The sequence below is a fragment of the Filicampus tigris genome, chromosome 4, assembly GCF_054856515.1.
Source record: "Filicampus tigris isolate MCC_2025a chromosome 4, RoL_Ftig_1.0, whole genome shotgun sequence".
NCBI classification, from domain to species: Eukaryota; Metazoa; Chordata; class Actinopteri; order Syngnathiformes; family Syngnathidae; genus Filicampus; species Filicampus tigris.
Window position 1 is genome coordinate 28,314,273 of NC_141220.1, and position 19,727 is coordinate 28,333,999.

At 50.2% G+C, this 19,727-nt stretch overlaps 1 protein-coding gene across 2 annotated transcripts; it reads left to right on the forward strand.

Moving 5' to 3' along the window:
- Window positions 1-540: 540 nt before the first annotated feature.
- On the forward strand, window positions 541-19,000 carry zfc3h1 (zinc finger C3H1-type containing). Of its 2 annotated transcripts, none has more exons than XM_086027851.1 (34): window positions 541-1,226; window positions 1,596-1,961; window positions 2,032-2,174; window positions 4,105-4,408; window positions 4,489-4,676; window positions 4,750-4,873; window positions 5,740-5,801; window positions 5,890-6,057; window positions 7,088-7,249; window positions 7,457-7,716; window positions 8,297-8,404; window positions 8,485-8,659; window positions 8,727-8,855; window positions 9,593-10,252; window positions 10,327-10,430; window positions 10,766-10,897; window positions 10,976-11,097; window positions 11,728-11,829; window positions 11,903-12,037; window positions 12,316-12,481; window positions 12,559-12,745; window positions 12,834-13,022; window positions 13,789-14,029; window positions 14,143-14,248; window positions 14,312-14,510; window positions 15,455-15,549; window positions 15,639-15,746; window positions 16,648-16,752; window positions 17,214-17,352; window positions 17,438-17,538; window positions 17,602-17,703; window positions 17,802-17,841; window positions 18,105-18,167; window positions 18,441-19,000. In XM_086027851.1, the coding sequence occupies exons 1-34, from the start codon at window positions 677-679 to the stop codon at window positions 18,570-18,572; spliced, it is 5,967 nt and encodes a 1,988-aa protein (XP_085883977.1). In that variant the 5' UTR covers window positions 541-676; the 3' UTR covers window positions 18,573-19,000. The 2 variants fall into 2 exon arrangements, with proteins under 2 accessions (XP_085883977.1, XP_085883978.1); XM_086027852.1 differs by having other exon boundaries at window positions 7,091-7,249.
- Window positions 19,001-19,727: the final 727 nt, after the last annotated feature.

Genomic DNA, 19,727 nt, shown 5'->3' on the forward strand with positions numbered 1-19,727 from the left:
AAAATAATTGACATTGGGTAATTTTTCCGCGGCATACCTGAAGAGCTCTCACGGCACACTAATGTGCACGGCACAATGGTTGAGAATCAATATGTTAATGTAATAAATTAATCTAATTAATCTCAAAATCTATAACTAAAAATAACCAAATATGAGAATGAAATAATGTCTGACTAAAATATAATCACTATAAAATTCAACTACTAAAGCCAGTTCAGAAAGGAAAGAATCTAAGAATATTTTGCACGGCCGTGCGGTCAGGGCAAGCAGGGGAGTAAGGGCCTCCTTGTCCCATCCCCTACACGTGAAGATTAACAAAAAACATACGTGCTTTATATTAATTTTCTTTTTCAATCATGCCATCATGTCAATGATTTCATCATCAAAATTCTACTTACGTACTCCCGTGTTAAAACATACAGTGGGCTGCCAATGCCCGTCGCAGTTTCTGTACAGTAGGTGGCGGTATGTAGCCGCAATACGTGATCCATCAGTAAATGAAAAGAAGAAGGGGAAGAAGAAGGAAGACGTTGGTCTCGCGAGTCGCGAGACTCCACGGGACTTGAGCAAACGAGACTCGTCTAGTAGGAGGACGAGAGACTGGAAGTGGCAAAATGGCCTTGACGAGATAAAGACGACGTTTGCGAACGTGCCATTTTCCCTGCGGGTTGTCGACATGAATTTGGAGTCGGCGGGTCAGCTCCCGACGGTTGACGTCGAGCTGGAAGATGGAGAAATCTGCGACGACGACGGCGAGGAGAGCTCCGCCGCCCGGCGGGGGGAAGGGAGAGGCAGCAGGCCAGGCGGCGGCGCCGCGGTCCCTCAGCGGGGTCCTAGGCAGCCCTACATGGCCCCCTCGCCGCCAGACTTTCGCCACATGATATCTTACGACGTCCACGGACCCTCGAATCACCGACAGCAGTGCGGGCCGAGCGGACCGGACCGACCTCACGCTCCTTGCCAGCTCTCACTACCCCATCCGCTTCAGCCGCCGCCGGGGCCGCCGGGGCCGGGGCTGGGGCTCGCTTCTATGTGCGGCGGGCCCGGTCCGCGGCCCAGCTTCTGGGAGCGGAGCCACGGCGCTCTGGGGAGGTTCAGACACCGAATCGTCCCCAACGGAGGACGAGGGGTCTGGAACCAAGGCTGGGCCGGCCACAGGCCCCCCATGTCTCGTTATGGGCCAGCAGAGAACAGCAACAGTCGCAAGGACTCCCCAGGCAGAAAACGTATCCTTCATGACTTCACGTCAAGCTTTGCACTCCCAACCTCTTCACTGACACCAGAAAACACACCGAGGAAACATCATCTCTGCAGTTTTTCCACACACTCTCACATGCTATGCGTCTAACATAGACCCTACTAGACTAGCTAATAAGAAACATAGTCCATTTATCGATCTGTCTGTATGGATCAAAAATTGAGAGCCACCTGTCTAATTGATAAATAGTTAACCTTTATCATTTGAGTGAGGGAAATGTTCTCAGCATTTGTGGATTTGTTTTAATGGTTGATCACTTGTCGGAACGCACTTAATCTTGTTTCAAGCTAAATAGTTGACTTGAAGATTAGCGCCTCTCCTTGACACATGACCACAGAGAAACCATTCGGAAGGAACATGGCAAGAAGACCACCACCTAGTCTGGCCAAGTGCGATGCTGCCGAGTCCTTCGAGGACCTGCTTTCCAAATACAAGCAGATCCAGCTGGAGCTGGAGTGCATTCGCAAGGAGGAGAGCATGGCGCTGGAGGCCAAGGATCAAGGGCCAGAGGCCAAAGTTCAGGGGGCGAAAGAGTGTCCCGCAGAAGCCGTCGCGCTTTCCGAAGCATCTCTGCAGGTTCCAGTAGAGAACAAGAAAAGTTTCCAGGCATTCAACATCAAACCTCTACGTGTGAAACTCTTCACACCTGCCAGTCTGGACATGAGCACCAAGGAGGAGCAGCAGCATCAGGAGGAGAAAGACGGTGAGTGAGTTGACAGCAGTTTCAACAGCCCGACTTGAAGCGTTGTTGACTTCCTGTCTTGTTGACGCAGCGACACGGGTGGAAGCGGAGGCTAAGGCGGCGGGGGGCGGCGAGGTGTGCGTATGTCGCGACAACGAAATCGAGGATGATGAGAAAACTCCCGGCAGAGAGTCGTCGGCCTCCAGCGATGATGTCTTCATCTGTCTCGATGAGGTAAGCTGGCTTTTGGGCTGCCATCTTTGTAGTTCCTGAGCCTTAAATGGGAGTTTAGGTGGCACAAGTGCACTCCGTACTTAAGTGGAAGTGTAAAAATATTTATAGAATTAGAAGTACTAATGCAACTCCTGTAATGAACTGAAAATGGACTAGCAATGTTACGGTGTGGCTGCCATCTTTGTGGAATTTTCTTAAAAAACATGGAATGGGCACCTATGAAACACAAATACTTCTAAAATAAAAGTGGCTTTTGGCTTTTCCCTGTTTGGGGTTGCCACAGTTCCATAACAAATAACTTCATGAAGAAAATTAATTACTAAAGTACATGAACTATTACACTGATCTTCTCGCCAAGAATATTCCATTTGCACCATTGAAGTCGACCTCTCGGGCAAGTGATGCCCTATTGGAGAGTCAACTCGGAGAACCCTTCCGTTTTGGCCTGCATGAGCTTATTGGTGGGTATTCCTTCAACTGAAACTTCTCAGCCAAGCAGAGAAGAGCTTCCCCAAATAGCAGATGAACGAAAGCGTCGAAGAGTTATGCTTTTTAAAAAAAAATTTTTTTTTATTATTATTATTTTTTTTTTATAAGCCTTTTTTTTTAGAGGTGATATCACATGAAAATGTTCCCCAAAAAGGCAACCCCATCACACTTTAAAAAATGAAATTTCACTGAAACCCATCATCTAATTTTCAAAATATTTGGTGTGCTGTTTTTGGGTCGAAGTGGCCGTTCCAACCGCACCCAGCGTTTTGACAGACTGTGATTTGGGGGAAATCTTGTCACATTGCTAATTAGCATGGTTAGGGAACACAGTTACTGCATTCGCAATCATTCAGTCCTTCCCGACTCCCGGATCACTACAAGGTTTTTTTTAGGGGACATTTTAGGGAACTATCAAGGTAGTGTTGGATTATTTCAGGTATTGTCCTTAAATATGACGTTGGATTTTAATTTTATCATTTATGTCAGTTATGTTATGTGTCAGTTATTTGAAAATATTTTGACATGCTGTATGTTATTCTATTACATGACTTTCGAGCATTACTTTTAAATGACTTTCCGATATGAATAATGAGTGTTTACTAGTAAATATTTTCCTCCAAAGTATTCTGTCAAGTAATGCGAAGTATTCTTTTGTAACGCAGGTCAGTGTGACCCTTGTTAGTTGTACAGGATACAGATCATTCAAGAAGTTTGTTGCCAAAATGTTGTTTGTCAGACAGGATGTGGAAAAAGTCAGGCTTAGCTAGTGTAGTACGGCTTGCGAAATTCAGGAATGGGTTCATATGGGATATCAGCCAGAATTCAACATCAACTCCTTGTATTGTCTAACATTGAGAAGAAACAATGCCCAGAAGGAGGAGTTACGTAGCTTATATACACAAAGTGGATAAAGGGTGCAGTCGCAGTTTTTTTCTTTTCTTTTTTTTTTGTCTGTTTGGGTTTTGTCTGTTGTTTGTGGGTGATATAACCAACCACAAGATCTTAGCATCAATCTTGAACTTCGGAAGATAAAGAGCACATTAAATCCAACTTCTGAGTAAGTGTTTATTTGCTAAACTTCTTGGAACGAAACTGAACATGCAAGAGGGTAAGTGCTTAATTATGTATTAACATTATTCTACAATAAATAAAATGTGATTGATTATATGATTATCAAGCTAAATACACCCTCATTTTCAATAATCGTTTGGATCTGAAAGGCATCTTTTGGGACAAGAGGCCTGGAACATTTCTGATACACCTAATTCATCTTTTTTTTTTCACGTGGTGTTCTCATTTGCAGAGTTTGAAAAACGTCATGAGCCTATTTTCTAAGTAAAAATTAGAAACACCAGATGTCTGTTTTTAAACATCAGAGGTCAAAGTATCAAATGTTCAGTCGAGTAAGTCAATGTTTGTCGTGTCTGCGGCGACGCAGCTTGGCGGTCAGGTGGAGGAGGAGGACCTGTCGGAGCTGCAGCTGCGTCTTCTCGCCCTGCAGTCGGCCAGCAGGAAATGGCAGCAGAAGGAGCGGCAGGTGATGAAGAGGAGCAGAGAACCGGCGGCCGGCAGGCCCAGGGTCGACGACAGGCCCAGGCCCAGGTCCAGGACCCAGGACCGGGAGCGGGACAAGGCCAAGCCCGGGAGCAGAGAGCGGCCCAAGCCTGCTCCCAAAGCCGCTCCCAAGCCCGGCGCCAGAACTCCTACGGACAGAAGCCGGCCAAAGAAGAGCAGCGGCTCAGGTGAGAAGCCAGAGCAAGTGAGAGCGCCCCGACAATGTTACGTCGACGCTCCAGCACGCCCACGTGCTTGTTCTCCGCAGCCTCGGCCACCAAACAGGCGTTGAGGAAGCAACAGCTGCGCACGTGGAAGCTTCAGCGTCAGCGGGAAGAAGACGAGCGGCACAAACGAGAGGACGAAATCCGCAAGATCCGCGACCTGTCCAACCAGGACGAGCAGTACAAGCGCTTCATGAAGCTGGTGGGCGGCAAGACGCACGCCAGCACCAAGGTAGGCCCGCGCCTCCGCCTAAAACACCACGCTCGCCCGCTCGCCCTCCTTCAACCGCGTCTCCGCCCGTCAGGCCAGGGACGGCGACGGGAGGAAGTCCACTGGCAGGATGGGCATGGACGCCACGGGAAACCTCTACCAGTACGATAACTATGACGAGGTTGCCATGGACACGGACAGCGAGCCCAGTTCCCCAGGTGTGTCGCCCAACGAGCGAGCACCCGCGTTGCTTCCGCTACACCTTCCATGCTGGCACGGGCTGGTTGTACGTTGGCTACCCTTATTGTCGTGTATTTAGTTGATCGATTTAAATGGATAAAACTCCAAATACCTGCGGCAAGGAGCAAGAATGTGATGGTATACTCTACATGTCAAAATAAAACAAATCAATGACATTACTCTCCTCCTGCAAGGTTAGCCGCCATTCAAGGTTTGTTGTCCAAAATGTAAACACATCACGAGAGGCTAACATTCCAACTCTCATTGTGTTCAACATAGACAACGTTTACATGCCGTCAATATTTGGTCAAAAATCCAGTTTTTGAACATTCCGAATAAACCGTTGACATACGTGAGCAGACCCCCGCAAACATGGGAATTGTGATCAATTGGAATATCCAAATCTAAATTGCCACGCGCGGACGGCGTGATGCTAATAGATGTCATTTCCGATTCTTACTTTCTACCGTCATTAAAACACATTATATTCATGTCACTCGCCACAGGAGTCAAGCAGTCGCTTTCGTCCTGGAACTGTGTGGCTCCTCCTTTTTTTTAGCCGCTATGAAGCTAATTAACGAAGGAAGTCATTCAGAGATGGCAGGAGGCTATTCTGAAACAAGTACAAAAGTTTGGGGAGTACATTCATTTTTAAAATGTTAATTCTGCCCATGAAATGTGTTGAATTCCCCGTGTTTATTTATGACTCTGCTAGCGTCTGTAAGGCACGTGGTGGGCCGACACACGCCGTACTTTCCACCGTTAACGTCAAACCCTGATGAAAGAAAGTGACACTCAACCGCAGCTCTCTAATTGAATTTCCGCCCTTTTGTTTGTTGTTCAGCACGTCCTCCTTTCCCCGCTGAAGGCTCTGCGTCTTTCCCTGTGACGCCGCTTTACGCGACGGTACGTGCGCTTTCGCCTCTGTCGGCAGCCGTCGGGTGGCCTTGGATGCTGGGAGACCCAAATTTGAGTTTTCTTGGTCTTCTCGCAGACCTTCGCCGCCTGCGCCCCTCCTTTGCCGCCGCCCCTCCCATCTCCGGCCAACGACCGCGCGCCCCCTCCCAAGCCTCCGTTTGCTGATGAGGAAGAGGAGGAGGAGATGCTACTCAGGGAGACGTGCCTCATGTCCATGGCCAACAAGCGGGTGGTGACCGCTGAGGTTCCTTTGCTTTCTTTCTTTGCATTTCAACTAAAAAAAACACATACGCCGTTTCACAATGGCCACGGGGCATCGAGGTGGGCTGTTGTGCCCCCTTACAAACACACAAACCCGTTATCAGGTTCACCAATTAGACATTTTACATGAACAGCATAAATGAAGAGGAAAGACACTCGATTCTTTGTTACCAGCTCGCGATGAGAACGGAGCAGCACAATTTCCGCTACTCCCTGTCCGCGTTGAAAATGCTTCCCTCTATGCTTCAAACTATCTCTCCGTTTTCGGGGTCCCTGTAGATACATGGGTGTTTCCAACCTAAGGGGTGGGCGATTGATGCCAGTTGTTGGCCATCAACAACTTTCAGACTGGTGTCAACAAGTCTGCTGTGGGTTGAGGCTCCTATCTTCGTTATGCTTTTCTCACGTTCTCCACAGAGAGTTTTTAAAAATAAACATGAAAGCAGAAGCGATTCCTTTTTTGCAAGCACATACAGGTGCAAAAGCAATGCCTTCATTGCAAGCAAATATCACATCATATTAGCATAATCAGCAAATGTGTGATAACTAAGACGTAATATGTAATAACTCCTTCACCCGTGCATTCATTAACAGACAAATGACAAAAATGAACAGTTGGGGAGCGTTAACAATGTTCCTCTTAAGATTCTTTCAAATGGCCCTGCCCCATTGCTGGAAAAAATACACCGTCCAATTTCGCCCGAGGCTTAGTTATGACATGAAGCTCCTCAACTCATCTCCAACATACCTGTTTATATAATAATAGTAATATCGGACTAGCTCATTCCTTGCGACTGTAACATGGAAGTCCACGTTTGACCCGATGCCGCTAATAAACACCAGCAAGCGCTTCCTGTGTCGGTTGGCGGAGAACGTAATCACCGGCGTCCGCTTATCGGTGATTGGCTTCAATGAAATCACCCGCGTAACTTCCCGCTTGTCAAACGGAATGCCGGCGAGTTTACGGCGCAGCGCTGTCACGGCATATCGATGACATTGTGGTCACCTGTCAGCAGGAGCCGCTCTGGAGCGGTCCCCCGTCCCCGAGCGCGGCGCCCCCCGCAGGCACCGAGCAGCCCGGCAGAGGAAACCTGAGCGCCGTCAGCCTCAACACCATGACGGCGCCGCGCGGAAACAAGTTTGTCCGAGGAGGGGCTTCCAGAGCACCGCTGGTGGTACGATGACAATGATGATGGAGGTGTCAAAAGTGAAGATAAATGTTTATTAGTGAACGTCAACATTTGCCAGAAAAATAACGGAAATGCAAAAGCATTGACAGAAAAATCTATTTAGGTCCAGTGAGGAAGTGTTTGTATTTTTACCCTTCCCACCACTGAATGTTGTTTTTGATGATTTGTCTGTTGTGCCGTGCATGTGCGCAGCTGCCACGCCACAAGTCTGTAGTGGTGTCTCTGAACGGGTCGGACGACAGCGACTCGGACTTGGACGTGGCGGCGCAGGGCATGTTCGGCGGCTTGGAGTTCATGATCAAAGAAGCCCGGAGGACGGCCGAGGTCAATGCCAGCAAGTCCAAAGGCGCGGCGGCCACCTCGGAGAAGGAGAACAATCCGGTGCGGACGCCCGAAGCCCTGCCCGAGGCCAAGAAGGCCGAGTACCGCTTCCTCAGGGAGGAGCTCGCCAGGTATGAAGCCGCTCGTCCGCCACCGCTCGAGCACAGCAACTCAACAGTGTGCTTCTTACTGCAACTTGGACTACGCGTCTCTTTGCTTAAATGATTTGAAAGCTGCCGACATATACCTTGATACCGATAACCAGCCCCTGTCTAGCTACCTCTGAGCTGTACCAATACGTGCGCGTTAAAACTGGCCTTCAAAACCATATACTGTGGACCCCTGCATACTTATGGTTCGGTACCAACACATTTTCAAATTCTTGTATCTTTTTTTCCCTAAAAAAAAAAAAATAATAATTTCATTTTAGTTTATCGTTTTAGTATTAGTTTTTAAAATATATATTGTATATCGTTGCTGTCCTGTGAAAAACACCTATGTCCAATTTTGGAAAAAATTTAAATTTCGACGTTAATGCAATGTCTAACGCAGAAACACCATTCACGTAAAAAAAAAAAAAAAAAAGAAAATTGAAAAAAATGGACCTAAGTGTTTTTCACAGGACAGCGACGATATTATATAATGAAGTAAACTACAATTCTCAAATAACTGGTATTCCGTTTCATGTGTGTGTGTTTGTGCGCGCTGCAGCAGGGAGAAGCAGAAGGCGTCCAGTCACGACACTCGCTCAGCAACCGCCGCCATTCCCGCCGCGGCGTCGCTGATAAGCGAAGCCGAGCAGAAGCTGCTGAAGCACAGGTGAGGAGACGGCGATTAACGCCGCGACGGCACGGGAAATAGCGCCGTTGTAACCCGGAATGCCGACTCCCTCCCCTCAGGGAGCTGCTGGTACGAGACGAGGCGCTGCTCAAGAACCTCCTGCAGCAGCAGCTCAAGAAGTCCGAGTCCCTCAAGGCGGCCGAGTCCAAGGTGGCCAGACTCCGGGAGCAGATGCAGGCCTCCGAGAAGGTCGTACTAGCGAACAAAACGCTCCTCAAGAAGATTCAGGAGCAGGTGAGCTCACATCCGCCTGCCCGCGATGCCGCTTCCGACCTCTCACCACCTTGACGTGTGCGCTCAGGTGCGGCGCGTGGAGCACCGCGTGTCCATCAAGAAGACGCTGGCCGCTCGCTTGGAGCAGGAGCTGCTTTGGACTCAGAAGGCCGCCGGAAGAGAACCCAAACGAAAAGCCGGAGCCATCCACAAGCCGGTGAGCATTTGCGACGAGATGAGCCCCCGGGCTGTGTTAAGCCCGTGCCGCCTGAAAACGTCTTACTCGACGTTTGATTTTTGATCATGGGGCTGAACGATTTACCGTGTTTTGATCGAAATTGCGATTCTGAACAACGTGATCGCCCTCCTGACTGCATTTGTGCCATTGCGCCATGTGGCAAAACGCCACATTTTCGAGTGGCCTCTTATTGTGAGGCACGTGCAGTAATCCAATCAGCATTTTGCAATCATGCCTCACCTGTGAGGTGGGTTGATTATCTTGGCAAGGGGGAAGTTCTCTCTAACACTAATTCAAGCAAATTTATCAACAATATTTGAGGGAAAAGGCCTTCGATCTTTGAGTTCATCTCATGAAAAATGGGAGTGACTACGAAATTGCATTCATATCATTGTTAGTGTAAAAATCCCTTTGTAGTGATTAAGTCATTCACTGCCAGACATTTTCAGACCCTCTTTTACCCTAAAAAAATAGGATTCCTAGGATTGAATGGCTGGACTGTGAAAAGACAAATAAATACGTCAATGGCAGTGAATGAGTTAAGGATCGGATGAATGATTAAGAACACAGCAATCGTTGACTCATTCCTTACTCCCTCGTGACTACATAGCAAGTCCTAGAGTGCTACTGTCGTCCATTCTTGAAAATTCCTACGTAGTGATAAGATAAGGGGTAGTGATTGTTTTTTTTGCTTTTTTTCCCGTGTGTCGTCTCAGGCTAGGAAGCTTCAGCGGGTGGACGCCACCAATCACTTTGCAGCACTGATGGCTCAGAAGCAGCGTCTGCAGCAATTGGAGTCTGAATACGCACTGAAGATCCAGAAGCTGAAGGAGGCCCAGGCATTGCGCAACAAAGCGGCGCCGCCCGAAGTGCCGAGCGAGCGGCGGCCCAAACCCGCCATGCTTCCCGACCCCAAAGTCTGTCTCTCGGGCTCCCCTGGCCCGCCTCAGCCTTCCCTGCACGACCTCACCCAGGACATCCTGGTCCTGGGCAGCGACGACGGCCCGGATCCCGAAGCGAGCGAACCCGAGGCGGGCGATCCGAAGGCGGACGAGGCGGAAGTGACGGACGCACCTCGCGCAGGATCCGCTCGCCCTCGACGTCGCTCCTTCCGCCGCTCCAACTCTACCAAACCCAACCTGGAGCAGCCGAGTTCCACCCCTGCTGCCAAAGGCCGCGACAGCGCTAAGCCCGCCAAGAACGCGGCGGACGCAGCCACCGACGCGTGCGCTGCCGGTCTGGACTTGGAAGCGCTCAGGAGCCGCCACCAGCGGCAGCTGGGGCTGGGAGAGCTGCTCCTGGAGGAACTGGCCGGCCTGGGTGAGCTGCACCACCTGGACGACCCAGACGCGCACGTGCAGCACAAAACCGCTAAGGTACGCTTGCCACCGCCCACTCGAAGACAAAATGCGGTCTTTGCTTGTGTTGATTTTCATTTGTGCGTACGCAGGTGCTGGCCTTTGGCACGGACACAAGCAAAGGCGCGGCCTGGCTCACCAAGCCAATTCCTTTTGGCCCTTACCGCAGTCCTCTGTTGGTCTTCAAGTCTTACAGGTGAGCTTTCAAGTCCTCAATGGACACGCAGGCGTCTTGAGCGTCTCCAGTGACTTTTTGCTCAGCAGATAGCTCAGTGTGTGGGTGTCATTTTTGATGAGTTTTCCAACTCAAAACATGTTTGATCTTCATTTCCAAGCTTCGTGAGGCTGAAAAGTGGCGGAAAATGATGCACGCTCGCCAAGCTATTCGCTGAACAAACGGCGGCGAATGGCTTTGTGCTCAGCAGAGCGCGCGGCGGGCTTTACGTGCCAATTGTCTCATGGACGCTGCAGAAGTTGTCGCGACAATCTTTCTGACGTGCGGCTTGGTGTTGTGTGCTGTCCCGGCGTCAGGTTCAGCCCGTACTACAGAACCAAGGAGAAGTTGTCCCTGAGCTCGGCCACCTACAGCAACGCCATCCAGCCCAAACGCTGCTTCTGCCGCTTCGACCTGACGGGAACGTGCAACGATGACGACTGTTCATGGTGAGCGGAGAGACGGCTTTGCCGCGGTGATGACGATGACGACGACGACGACGACGGTTTCCTCCTGTGCTCCTACAGGCAGCACGTGAGAAGCTGCACGCTGACAGGAAGTCTGCTTTTCCAGGACGTGCTCTCCTACAACTTGTCTCTGATCGGCTGTTCGGATAGCAGCACGGATAGCCAAGTCAGCGCCGCCACAGGTGGGCGGCCTTCACTGCAGCAATTGAATATTTTGCTATTCGGATATCCTACTGAAAATATATATCGAATAATCGAGTACCCGGGAAACAATTACATAATTTTCATTTTTATATACTCAAATATGCTCTAGCTTACTTTAATTCCGTTTTTTTGTTAAATCTGATCTTTTTATGTACTTGTTCACACCACAAAAACAAATGCGACTTAATGTGAATGGAAAACGCGGCTGTGAGGTGACACGCACAAAAGACGACGTGACGCGGCAGCATTTACGGAAGTAAATAGAGTCCGGCGTGGAGGGGCTCATCTTATCATCTTATATCAACAGAGGAGCGATGCGAGAGGAGGTGGAAATATTTTGGGGAAATGAGACCGTGCTTTTTCATCTCTTCATATCATAGAGACGTCTACTAAAGATGACGTCGTGTCATTGAGACGCATGAGTGCATTTTTGACAAATGATACAATGAATTGAAATCATTGCACATTCATTTGTGGACCACTAAATTATGACTCTCAGAACCCTGAAGGTGCAGGGACCCCAGTTTGAGAAGCCCGGGTGGTTCATGCCGGACTTGGAAATGGAAGTTGAGGTTGAGACAAGTTGTGGGCATTGTGTCACGTTGTAGAAAAATACCTGAGCAAGCTGTTCGGTCCGCGCAAAGACGGGATGGCGGTGGACCAGAAGGCCGTCTTCCTGGTCAGCAAAGTCAACGAGAGCCGTCGTCACGGTGAGTGACGCGCACGCCGACCGGTCAGGAGGCGGAGCGTCACGCTGACCCGGGCGCTTGCTTTTGCGCGCAGTCCCTCCGTTCACCACCTGGAAGGACAAAAGGAAATGGAGGCCGTCGGCGCAGAGCGAGCGCCATGACGAGCGCGACGGCGAGGACGCCGCCGCCGCCGCCGCCGGAGGAGGAGGGCAGACGTGCGGAACGCCGGGTCAGTCCTCGTTTGTGCATGCGTGCAAACAATTGCTGTGATTGTCAATGTAGAAGCGGGTTGCCCCAGCCAACGTAGTGACATAATATTAATACAAAGAGAGAATAATTAGGGTATGAGACAAAAGTCCCGCCTTTCTTCTGGCGCACTTCCTCTCTCCGAACAGAGAAGACCATATTTTTTCGTAGCAGTTTTGGAAGGTGCGCCGGGGCCAGCGGACGATTGTCCGCTTTGGTCGTCCATGCGTCCGTCTTCACATGGCCACTGTGTGTTGGCAGACGTTGGCGTGTGCTGGTTGGACGCGCGCGTGACGTCCGAGGACAAGCGTTACTTTGTCAGCGACACGGACGACATCTGCAAGCTGGAGAGCAGCGTGTTGGACAACCCCGGAGACACGCAGCTGTGGATCAAGCTGGCCTTCCGATACCTCCACCAAGGCGACACGTACGGCCGCCACCGTCCGCCTCGCTCGCACGCGGGAACCCCCGCCCCCGTCTAACGACGTCTTTCCCCTTTTGCAGGCCGCCGACCGAGTGCTTGGAGGCGGCCTTGAACACGCTGTCTCGCGCCCTGGAGAATAACTGCGACGACCCCGAAGTTTGGACGCACTACCTGACGCTCTTCTCTCGCCGCGGGCGCCGCGACGAAGTGGAGGAGATGTGCCAGATGGCCGTGGAGCACGCGCCGCACCGCCGCGTCTGGTGGAACGTGAGTGAGAATATGAATCCGCCGCCCCCTGCGCGTTTGTGGCACGGGACTCATATGTGACTTTGTCCCCATCACGTGCGGTGTCCAGTATCTGAGCTTGGCGAGCACGTTTGAGGGGAAGGACTCTGTGTGCGAGCGTCTCGTCAACTTCCTGCTGGGCGAGGAGTGCGGGGTCGCGTCCGAGGAGCGCTCCTTCCAGCTGTTGGAGGCGCTGCTCTACCGCGTCCACTTGAACGTCTTCACGGGCCGCATGGACGCCGCCCTGGCCATTTTCCAGGTACGCTTAACCTACTGGCACTTCACGATTGCCGTTTCTTTCTGTGGAGCCGTCGCTCTCGGCTGAAAAATTCGCCTACACGAAACCCACGTTTATCACAGGCAAGTTTTCCAAACCGTAATAGATGAAAAGCTGTGAAATGGAGAACTTGGAGAAAAACAAATTTTTTTCAATAAGAGGCAAAATGATCAGAAGACAATTTTTTGAAGTGCATTTTCACTCCCTTGCTCACAGAGTTCTCCAAATAAGAGCGTACTTGCTTCAACCTGCTCGTCGCTCCCAGTTGACGTTTACTCGAAAACTGACACGTCAAACAAGAGAATTCAACACTGAATATTTAAAGCGGAAGTCAACCCCCAAAACTTCTTTGCAATATGGTCTATGCACCTCAACTAGTCTAAACACGGCATTCTGATTTTATATTGCATTCATGGAATGTGAGTTAAGCAGCAAAATCCTCCTGTTTTTAACCATTTCATGGATGGGTGGCCATTTTTCCACTTACTGTCATTTGAAAATGACATCTCAGTCGCTCTGGTAAACAACCAATCACGGCTCACCTGTTTTCTCAAGATGAGCCATGTTTTTTTGTTTTTTTTTTAACCTGGGAAAATTTGATGTCATTTTTAGTCATCAGCGAGTGGCAAAATGGCCGCCCTCTGAGATTGCTGCTTAACTCATATTCCACAAATGCAATATGAATCAGAATGCCGTGTATAGACTAGTGGGACTGCATAGAACATATAAAGAGTCGCCATACTTTCAGGACGCCCTGAAGCACGATCACCCGCACGCCAGCGTGGCCGAGCACCTGGAGGCGAGCCACCGCACGCTGGCCTGGTTGTCGTACATCCACCTGCAGGAGTTCGGCCGGCTCCCGTCCGCTCTGTACGACCCGTCCGAGTCGGGCCCGTCCAGGCTGGTCAGCGTGGAATGCTTCCTGTTACCGTGGCGCTCGGCCGCCGACATCACCACGCCGTATGAGCAACTCGTCCGCCTTTTTACAGGTAAAAAGCACACAAATGGCGTGACGCTCGCCGCGAGCGGCTTGCTAATGTGTCGTGCGTTTGTTTGTGTGTGTCCGTACATGCACGTTTGTTCATTTCTGTGTGTGTAACAGACGGCATCCGTCAGTGTAGCGACGAGTCGCTGGCGCCAAGCGAGAGGACGTTGGCCTGTCTGCCACTGCATACCAACTTGCTGCTTCTGCACAAGCTGTTGGGCAGGTGAGCCGTTGAGAGGTCAAGTTGGAGGTCGCGCGTGTGACCTGACGGAGCGCCCTTGTGTAGGTTTGAGGTGGGCGTGTCGTTGGGCGAGGCGCTTCTGGAGGCGTGTCCCGGGTCGTGCGTCCTGCGCGACATCCTGTGCGAGTTGCACGTGCGCTCGGGAAACCGCGACGGCGCCGTCGACTCGTGGCTCCGCACGCTGGCCGAGTGTCCCGACAACGCCGAGGTTTTCTACCACTGCTGCTGCTTCCTCATGGCTCAGGTGGGCGCAACTTCCTGTCGGCAAAGAAACGCAAGTCAGCCATCTTGGTGATTCGTTTGAATTTATTGCTCAAGACAATTTTTTAAAATGTATTTTAGTGCAGTGTTTTTCAAACTTTTTTGAGTCAAGGCACATTTATTTAATTGAAAAAATCCCGCGGCACACCACCAGCTGAAATTATGGAAAAAAAAAAGCTTATTTTAACAATAGAAGTGTTATATTGTTTATATAAGCATTTTTTAACATTGAAGAATGACGTTATATTATAACGTCTTGAGTAGGAATTAAATAAAAACAAAGAAAAAAAGTATTTTATAATGTTTCACATTGATACTCAGTGTGAAACATGGGCCTGTTTGGATAAACACGTGTCACTAATTCGCTTGTCTCTAAGCAAATGCAATGAGATACCTGCTTCTGCTGCTGCCACCTGCTGGTATGGAAGAGTACTACAATGTAGTAAAGACATGATTACGCTGTCAGGTGCTAGACCGCACAGGCACACAAATTAGATCATTTCCCACGGCACACCTGAAAATATGTGCCGCGGCACAGAGTTTGAAAAACACAGTTTTAGTGGTTCTCAAATTTTTTCTGCCAAGTGCAGTCGGCAATGCAACCGATACTTAGCTATAGACTTAATACTGTTGGAAAGTTAAAAAAATGAAGCGTTTCAGATGTGTTGCTCATAAAAGTTGATTGACAACTTATAGTGAATACAGTACAACTAAACTGTACGGTGATTTCTTTTTTTTTTACTTACCACAAGAGAGAGCCCTTGGGGCTGGGAAATATAAAGCTGAATTGGTGTCAGGAGAAATAGCAAATTCCAGAGGGGGGGGGGATTTTGATTAAAATGGGAAGTGTGGTTTTTTTTTTGGTTTTTTTTTTTGTTTTTTTTTTTGAAGGGCACATGACCAAATTTGACGTGACATGTTTGACAGGACAAGTGGAGCGCCGTCACGCCGCTCTTCCAAGGATTTGTCTTGTCTCTGTGTGAGGAGCAATGCGCTCACGTGACGCCCGTCGGCCTCCTGCGGTGCGTCGCCTTGCCTTGCCTCCTTCGCTCATTCGTTGGCTCCGACGTCGATTCGTTCCTCGATCCTAACGACGAGCGTTTGCCTCCAGGAGCCTCCTGGGCCTTCCCACAGGTGACGTGCGGCCGTCGGCCGTCATCAGGAAGGATCTGGAAGATCGGCTGCTCCAGCAGCGCTCCTTCCTGCACCTGCTTCACTGGTACCGCCCACACGCCAATCACATGACCTCCCTTTTGTGCAGATGTTTACATGCTGGTGGCAAATGGCGACTGAAGTTTCTGGACTTTTTCTACGCTATCGAGTCTCACGCATCTCATTTGTTCTTGATGAAATCAGAATATAATCAAGTCAGACTAGAACATCTTTCAGGCATGTGAGAATAGCCACGTGACAAGTGGCCGCCATCTTTACTTAATTTTCTCAAAAACATGGAATGAGCACTTCAAAGGAGTCTAAAGTCCTCCATAACAAATCAATGCGAAAGAATCGAGTAGTGTTCTCGTATTCCGCTTCGTTCATTCGTCTCTTTTGACGGTTCTACTGTTTGACTCTTCTTTTTTTGACCAGACTTGCTCAAGGCGATATCAGGCAAAAATGTTCCCCAAAACGGGCATTCACTCGTGTTGCAGTGGCCGTTCCAAGCATACTCAGGATTTTGACAGATACCATTTTGGGCAAATCCTGTCACATTGCTGACTGGAGGGAAGATGACGATGATGATGATGACGACGATAACTGCAATCTGCATTCACCCATCCCCGACTCCCGAATCACTAGAAAGGGATTTTTAGTGGACACGTTAGCAACTTTTTAGGTTCACAATTTGAAGATGCCAATCCAACCACAGTCAGCATTTTGTCAGATTTTCACTTTGGGCAAATCTTGTCACGTTGCTAACAAGAACACAATGGGAGTCGGATCAAGCAGAGTCGTGCATGTTTAGTGATGGGGGGGGGGGGGGTGACTTCCACCACAGGTCCAAAAGAGGAGCTCAGACGTCTTGTGCGCTTGTCGCCAGAATCCGTGCTCCTCTTGAAGCTTATCCAGGTCTGGTTGAAGTGATTTGAAGAGGTCACTCACACACGTGTGGATGCTTGCAGTCGCTGGCATTGGCTGCACGGGTCCGTGGGGGACGCGCTGGACGCCTTCGAGAGGGCGCTGGGCTCGGCCATGGCAAGCCACGAGCTGCACCGCCTGTGGACAGAGTGAGTGCCACCAGTGCCGTCAAACTCGTCCTTTCTTACTACCAGGTTGCCGAATGACGTAGAAGAGCAGCAGGGGCGAAACACCGGGATGCGTGCTCGGGTGACGCGCTCGACTTGAGAGAACGCGTCCCAAAATGACAAATATGTTATTGCGTACCTACGTCGGCCAAGAGGAGGTCAAAAGTAGATTTAAAGATCTCATTTGTTTGCTTGCACAATAATGCTGAGTTTTGATTTTGTCTTTTGAGACCTGCACAATAAATATGTTATTGTTTTGATCCGTATAGCTTTGTTACAGGACTACACACGCCTTAACTCACTTGAGCAGAGAAGAAGGAATTGTGGCTTCCACAAATGTTGTCATTTGAAGGGCTCGTGTGTGACTTGACCAAAGTTTGCAGCCAAATGTTGGAATTTGTTGCTGGCCTCAATGAGCGCGAGCCCCCTTTTTGTGTCGACAGCTACCTTCAGTTCTGCAGCGCGCACGCGCCCCAGCGTTTGCCCGACTTGGTCCTGCGCTGCCTGAGCACCGTGCCCGCCCGCCTGGAGGTGCCCTTTGACCCCACCCACTTCTGGACATCGTACCGCTTCCACAACAAGGCAAGAAAGGCTCGGACCGGATGATCGATGACCGACGGCGACCGGCAGCCTCCGTCAATCGTGTGTTGTTCACGTTTGTCCTCAGGTGGTGGCGCTCTACCTCAGTTGCGTGGACTCGTCTCAGCACGCGGCGCTCCTGGAAAGACTGCATTACATGATGCCCGCCAACCTCGCCCTTTCGCTCAGGTGTGCCCGCCTCTTTTCCTCCTCACACGCGCACACGCATTGTGACTGTACACGTGGCCGCAGGTTGATGCAGCACGAGTATTCGGAGGGAAACATGGAGCACGTCCGCTTCCAGGCCAGGATGCTGACCAACAGCGCCCCCAAGTGTTTGCCTGCCTGGAATATGTGAGGACATCTTTGTTGCACACACACACACACATTTAAATGCACGTCCTGTACAGACGCTCGCTCACACCTGACTGACCCTGCATGTTTCCGTGCAGAGCCATCGCTGTGGAGGCGGAGCTAAGGCAGCCGGCAGAGGTGAGGCGCTAACGAGTCAGTGACGCTAACAATGCTAATGCTAACTTTCTCTCATCATCCCGGAATATTTCTCTGTGGCGAAGGAAAAGAACCAAGCGTCCGCGTCTTCGTGTCCGCCTTTCTGTGTCCCGTCGTAGTCATGCTAACCTTCTGTGGCGATTAGCGCGGTCAGCTTCCAGCTTAGCATGAGCCACCCTAAACTGCGCCCACGTTTGTCATCTCCACTTTGTGGTCTTCCTCGCGTGTGCTTTTGTGTTTTGCAGGCTCGTCGTGTGGTGCAACAAGCGCTCCAGAATCTTCCGCTCTGCGCCCACCTCTGGAAACATGTAAATCACACACATGCTAAAGCAGCAGCCGCTCCATCATATTGAGTGACTCAGGTTCACCCGTCGCCCCCCCCCACCACCACCACCACCACCCCCGCACCCATTCCGCCCTCTCCCACCTTCTTGTCTTCCTCTACTTCGTGCTACCCCTCCTATCGTGTCCTTCCACTTCCTTCTTCCCCTCCATCCCGCCCCCTACTTCCTGCTCTCGTCTGTGTGACCCCCCCCCCCCCCCCCCCCACGCCCACCCCCCTCGTCCTCCCTCCCCCCCAGCTGCTGCAGTGCGAGGCGTGCGTCGGCGGCGCAGGCGCGACGGAGCGCGCGGACCGCGTGCTGTCTCGGGGTGAAGAGGCAGGCGTGACTTTAGCCGAGCCGGGCGCCGCCGCTCAGACGGACGCCGTCTGACGGGCGGACGTCGTTTGACGTGTGAGGGCGACGATACTTTGAGTCAGAAAGTTGAGAGCAAAAAGCGGCGCCTCCTCCTGGTGTACGTAAGTATGTCTGCTGAGTGACGTTTGCTTTGTCTCACTTCCTCTCTTTTTCCTGGGGGGGAGCGGGGGGGGGGGGCGTGGCCCGAAGGACGTTTTTCAACATTTTTTTTTTTTTTTGTTGTGGTTGTGCGGAATGAAGCAGACTTTTATTTTGATAACTTCTGGGAAACAAAGACACTGTCACGTGTTTGGCCTCGGCCATCTCAGCGAGGCCGCAGGAAGTGACAAACGCTGGACAGGAAACGGCTCATTTACAATTTTGTCTTTTTTTTTTTTTGTGATTAAAAGTGTTGATCATCAGTATATGTTTTTTTATATTAAATTATTTTACCAACATAAAAACGACTCGTCTCTCTGGTCTTTCTTTTTTTTTTTTTACTTGAACAGGGAGTGTCATCTCCCTTCTCGCCCGCAACACTCTAGCTCACCCCAAGCCAAGCCGAATTATATTCCATAGAATCAAAAGTTGCCTTGCTCTGGAAACCTCAGCCCAATTCGTGCAAATGTTAAGTTCATGAGGAAAAACACCAAGAATATTTTCTGCTTTTAAGCACTCCATCGGATGAACAACTCTCACATTTCATATCAAGTCCCACCCTGAGGACTTTTCTCTCACAATTTAATTGTTTGGACTTTATAAATGTTTCAGATAGGGCACCTTCAGGTATTCAATACATTTCATGGTGTGTGCGTGAATGACCGTGTGAAGGTCAGGATGTTGGTGCGGCCCAGGGCAGGATGCGGCGGGGAGGGGGAGGGTTCGAAAGAGAGGGAAATGGGAAGCTTGTTTGAGGGGTGTGCTTGCTTGTTGAAGTGTCATAGAAATAAAAATGCAAAAAAAACTAGCGTCAGAAAAATCTGTAGCAATCAAAACAATTCAAAGCAGAATAGCAACGTGAGTAATGATTTGGAAGAAGTTGCCTAATAGTACTGTAGTTGCCTAATCATGTTTGTGACTGTCGGATTAGGCCTCTTCGGCACCAAGAACGAGATGTGACTTGAGCTCGGCCGTTGTGTCGCTGTGACCTTTTCTGGCCCGGCATCTTCCTACCCTCGCGCACATATCTAG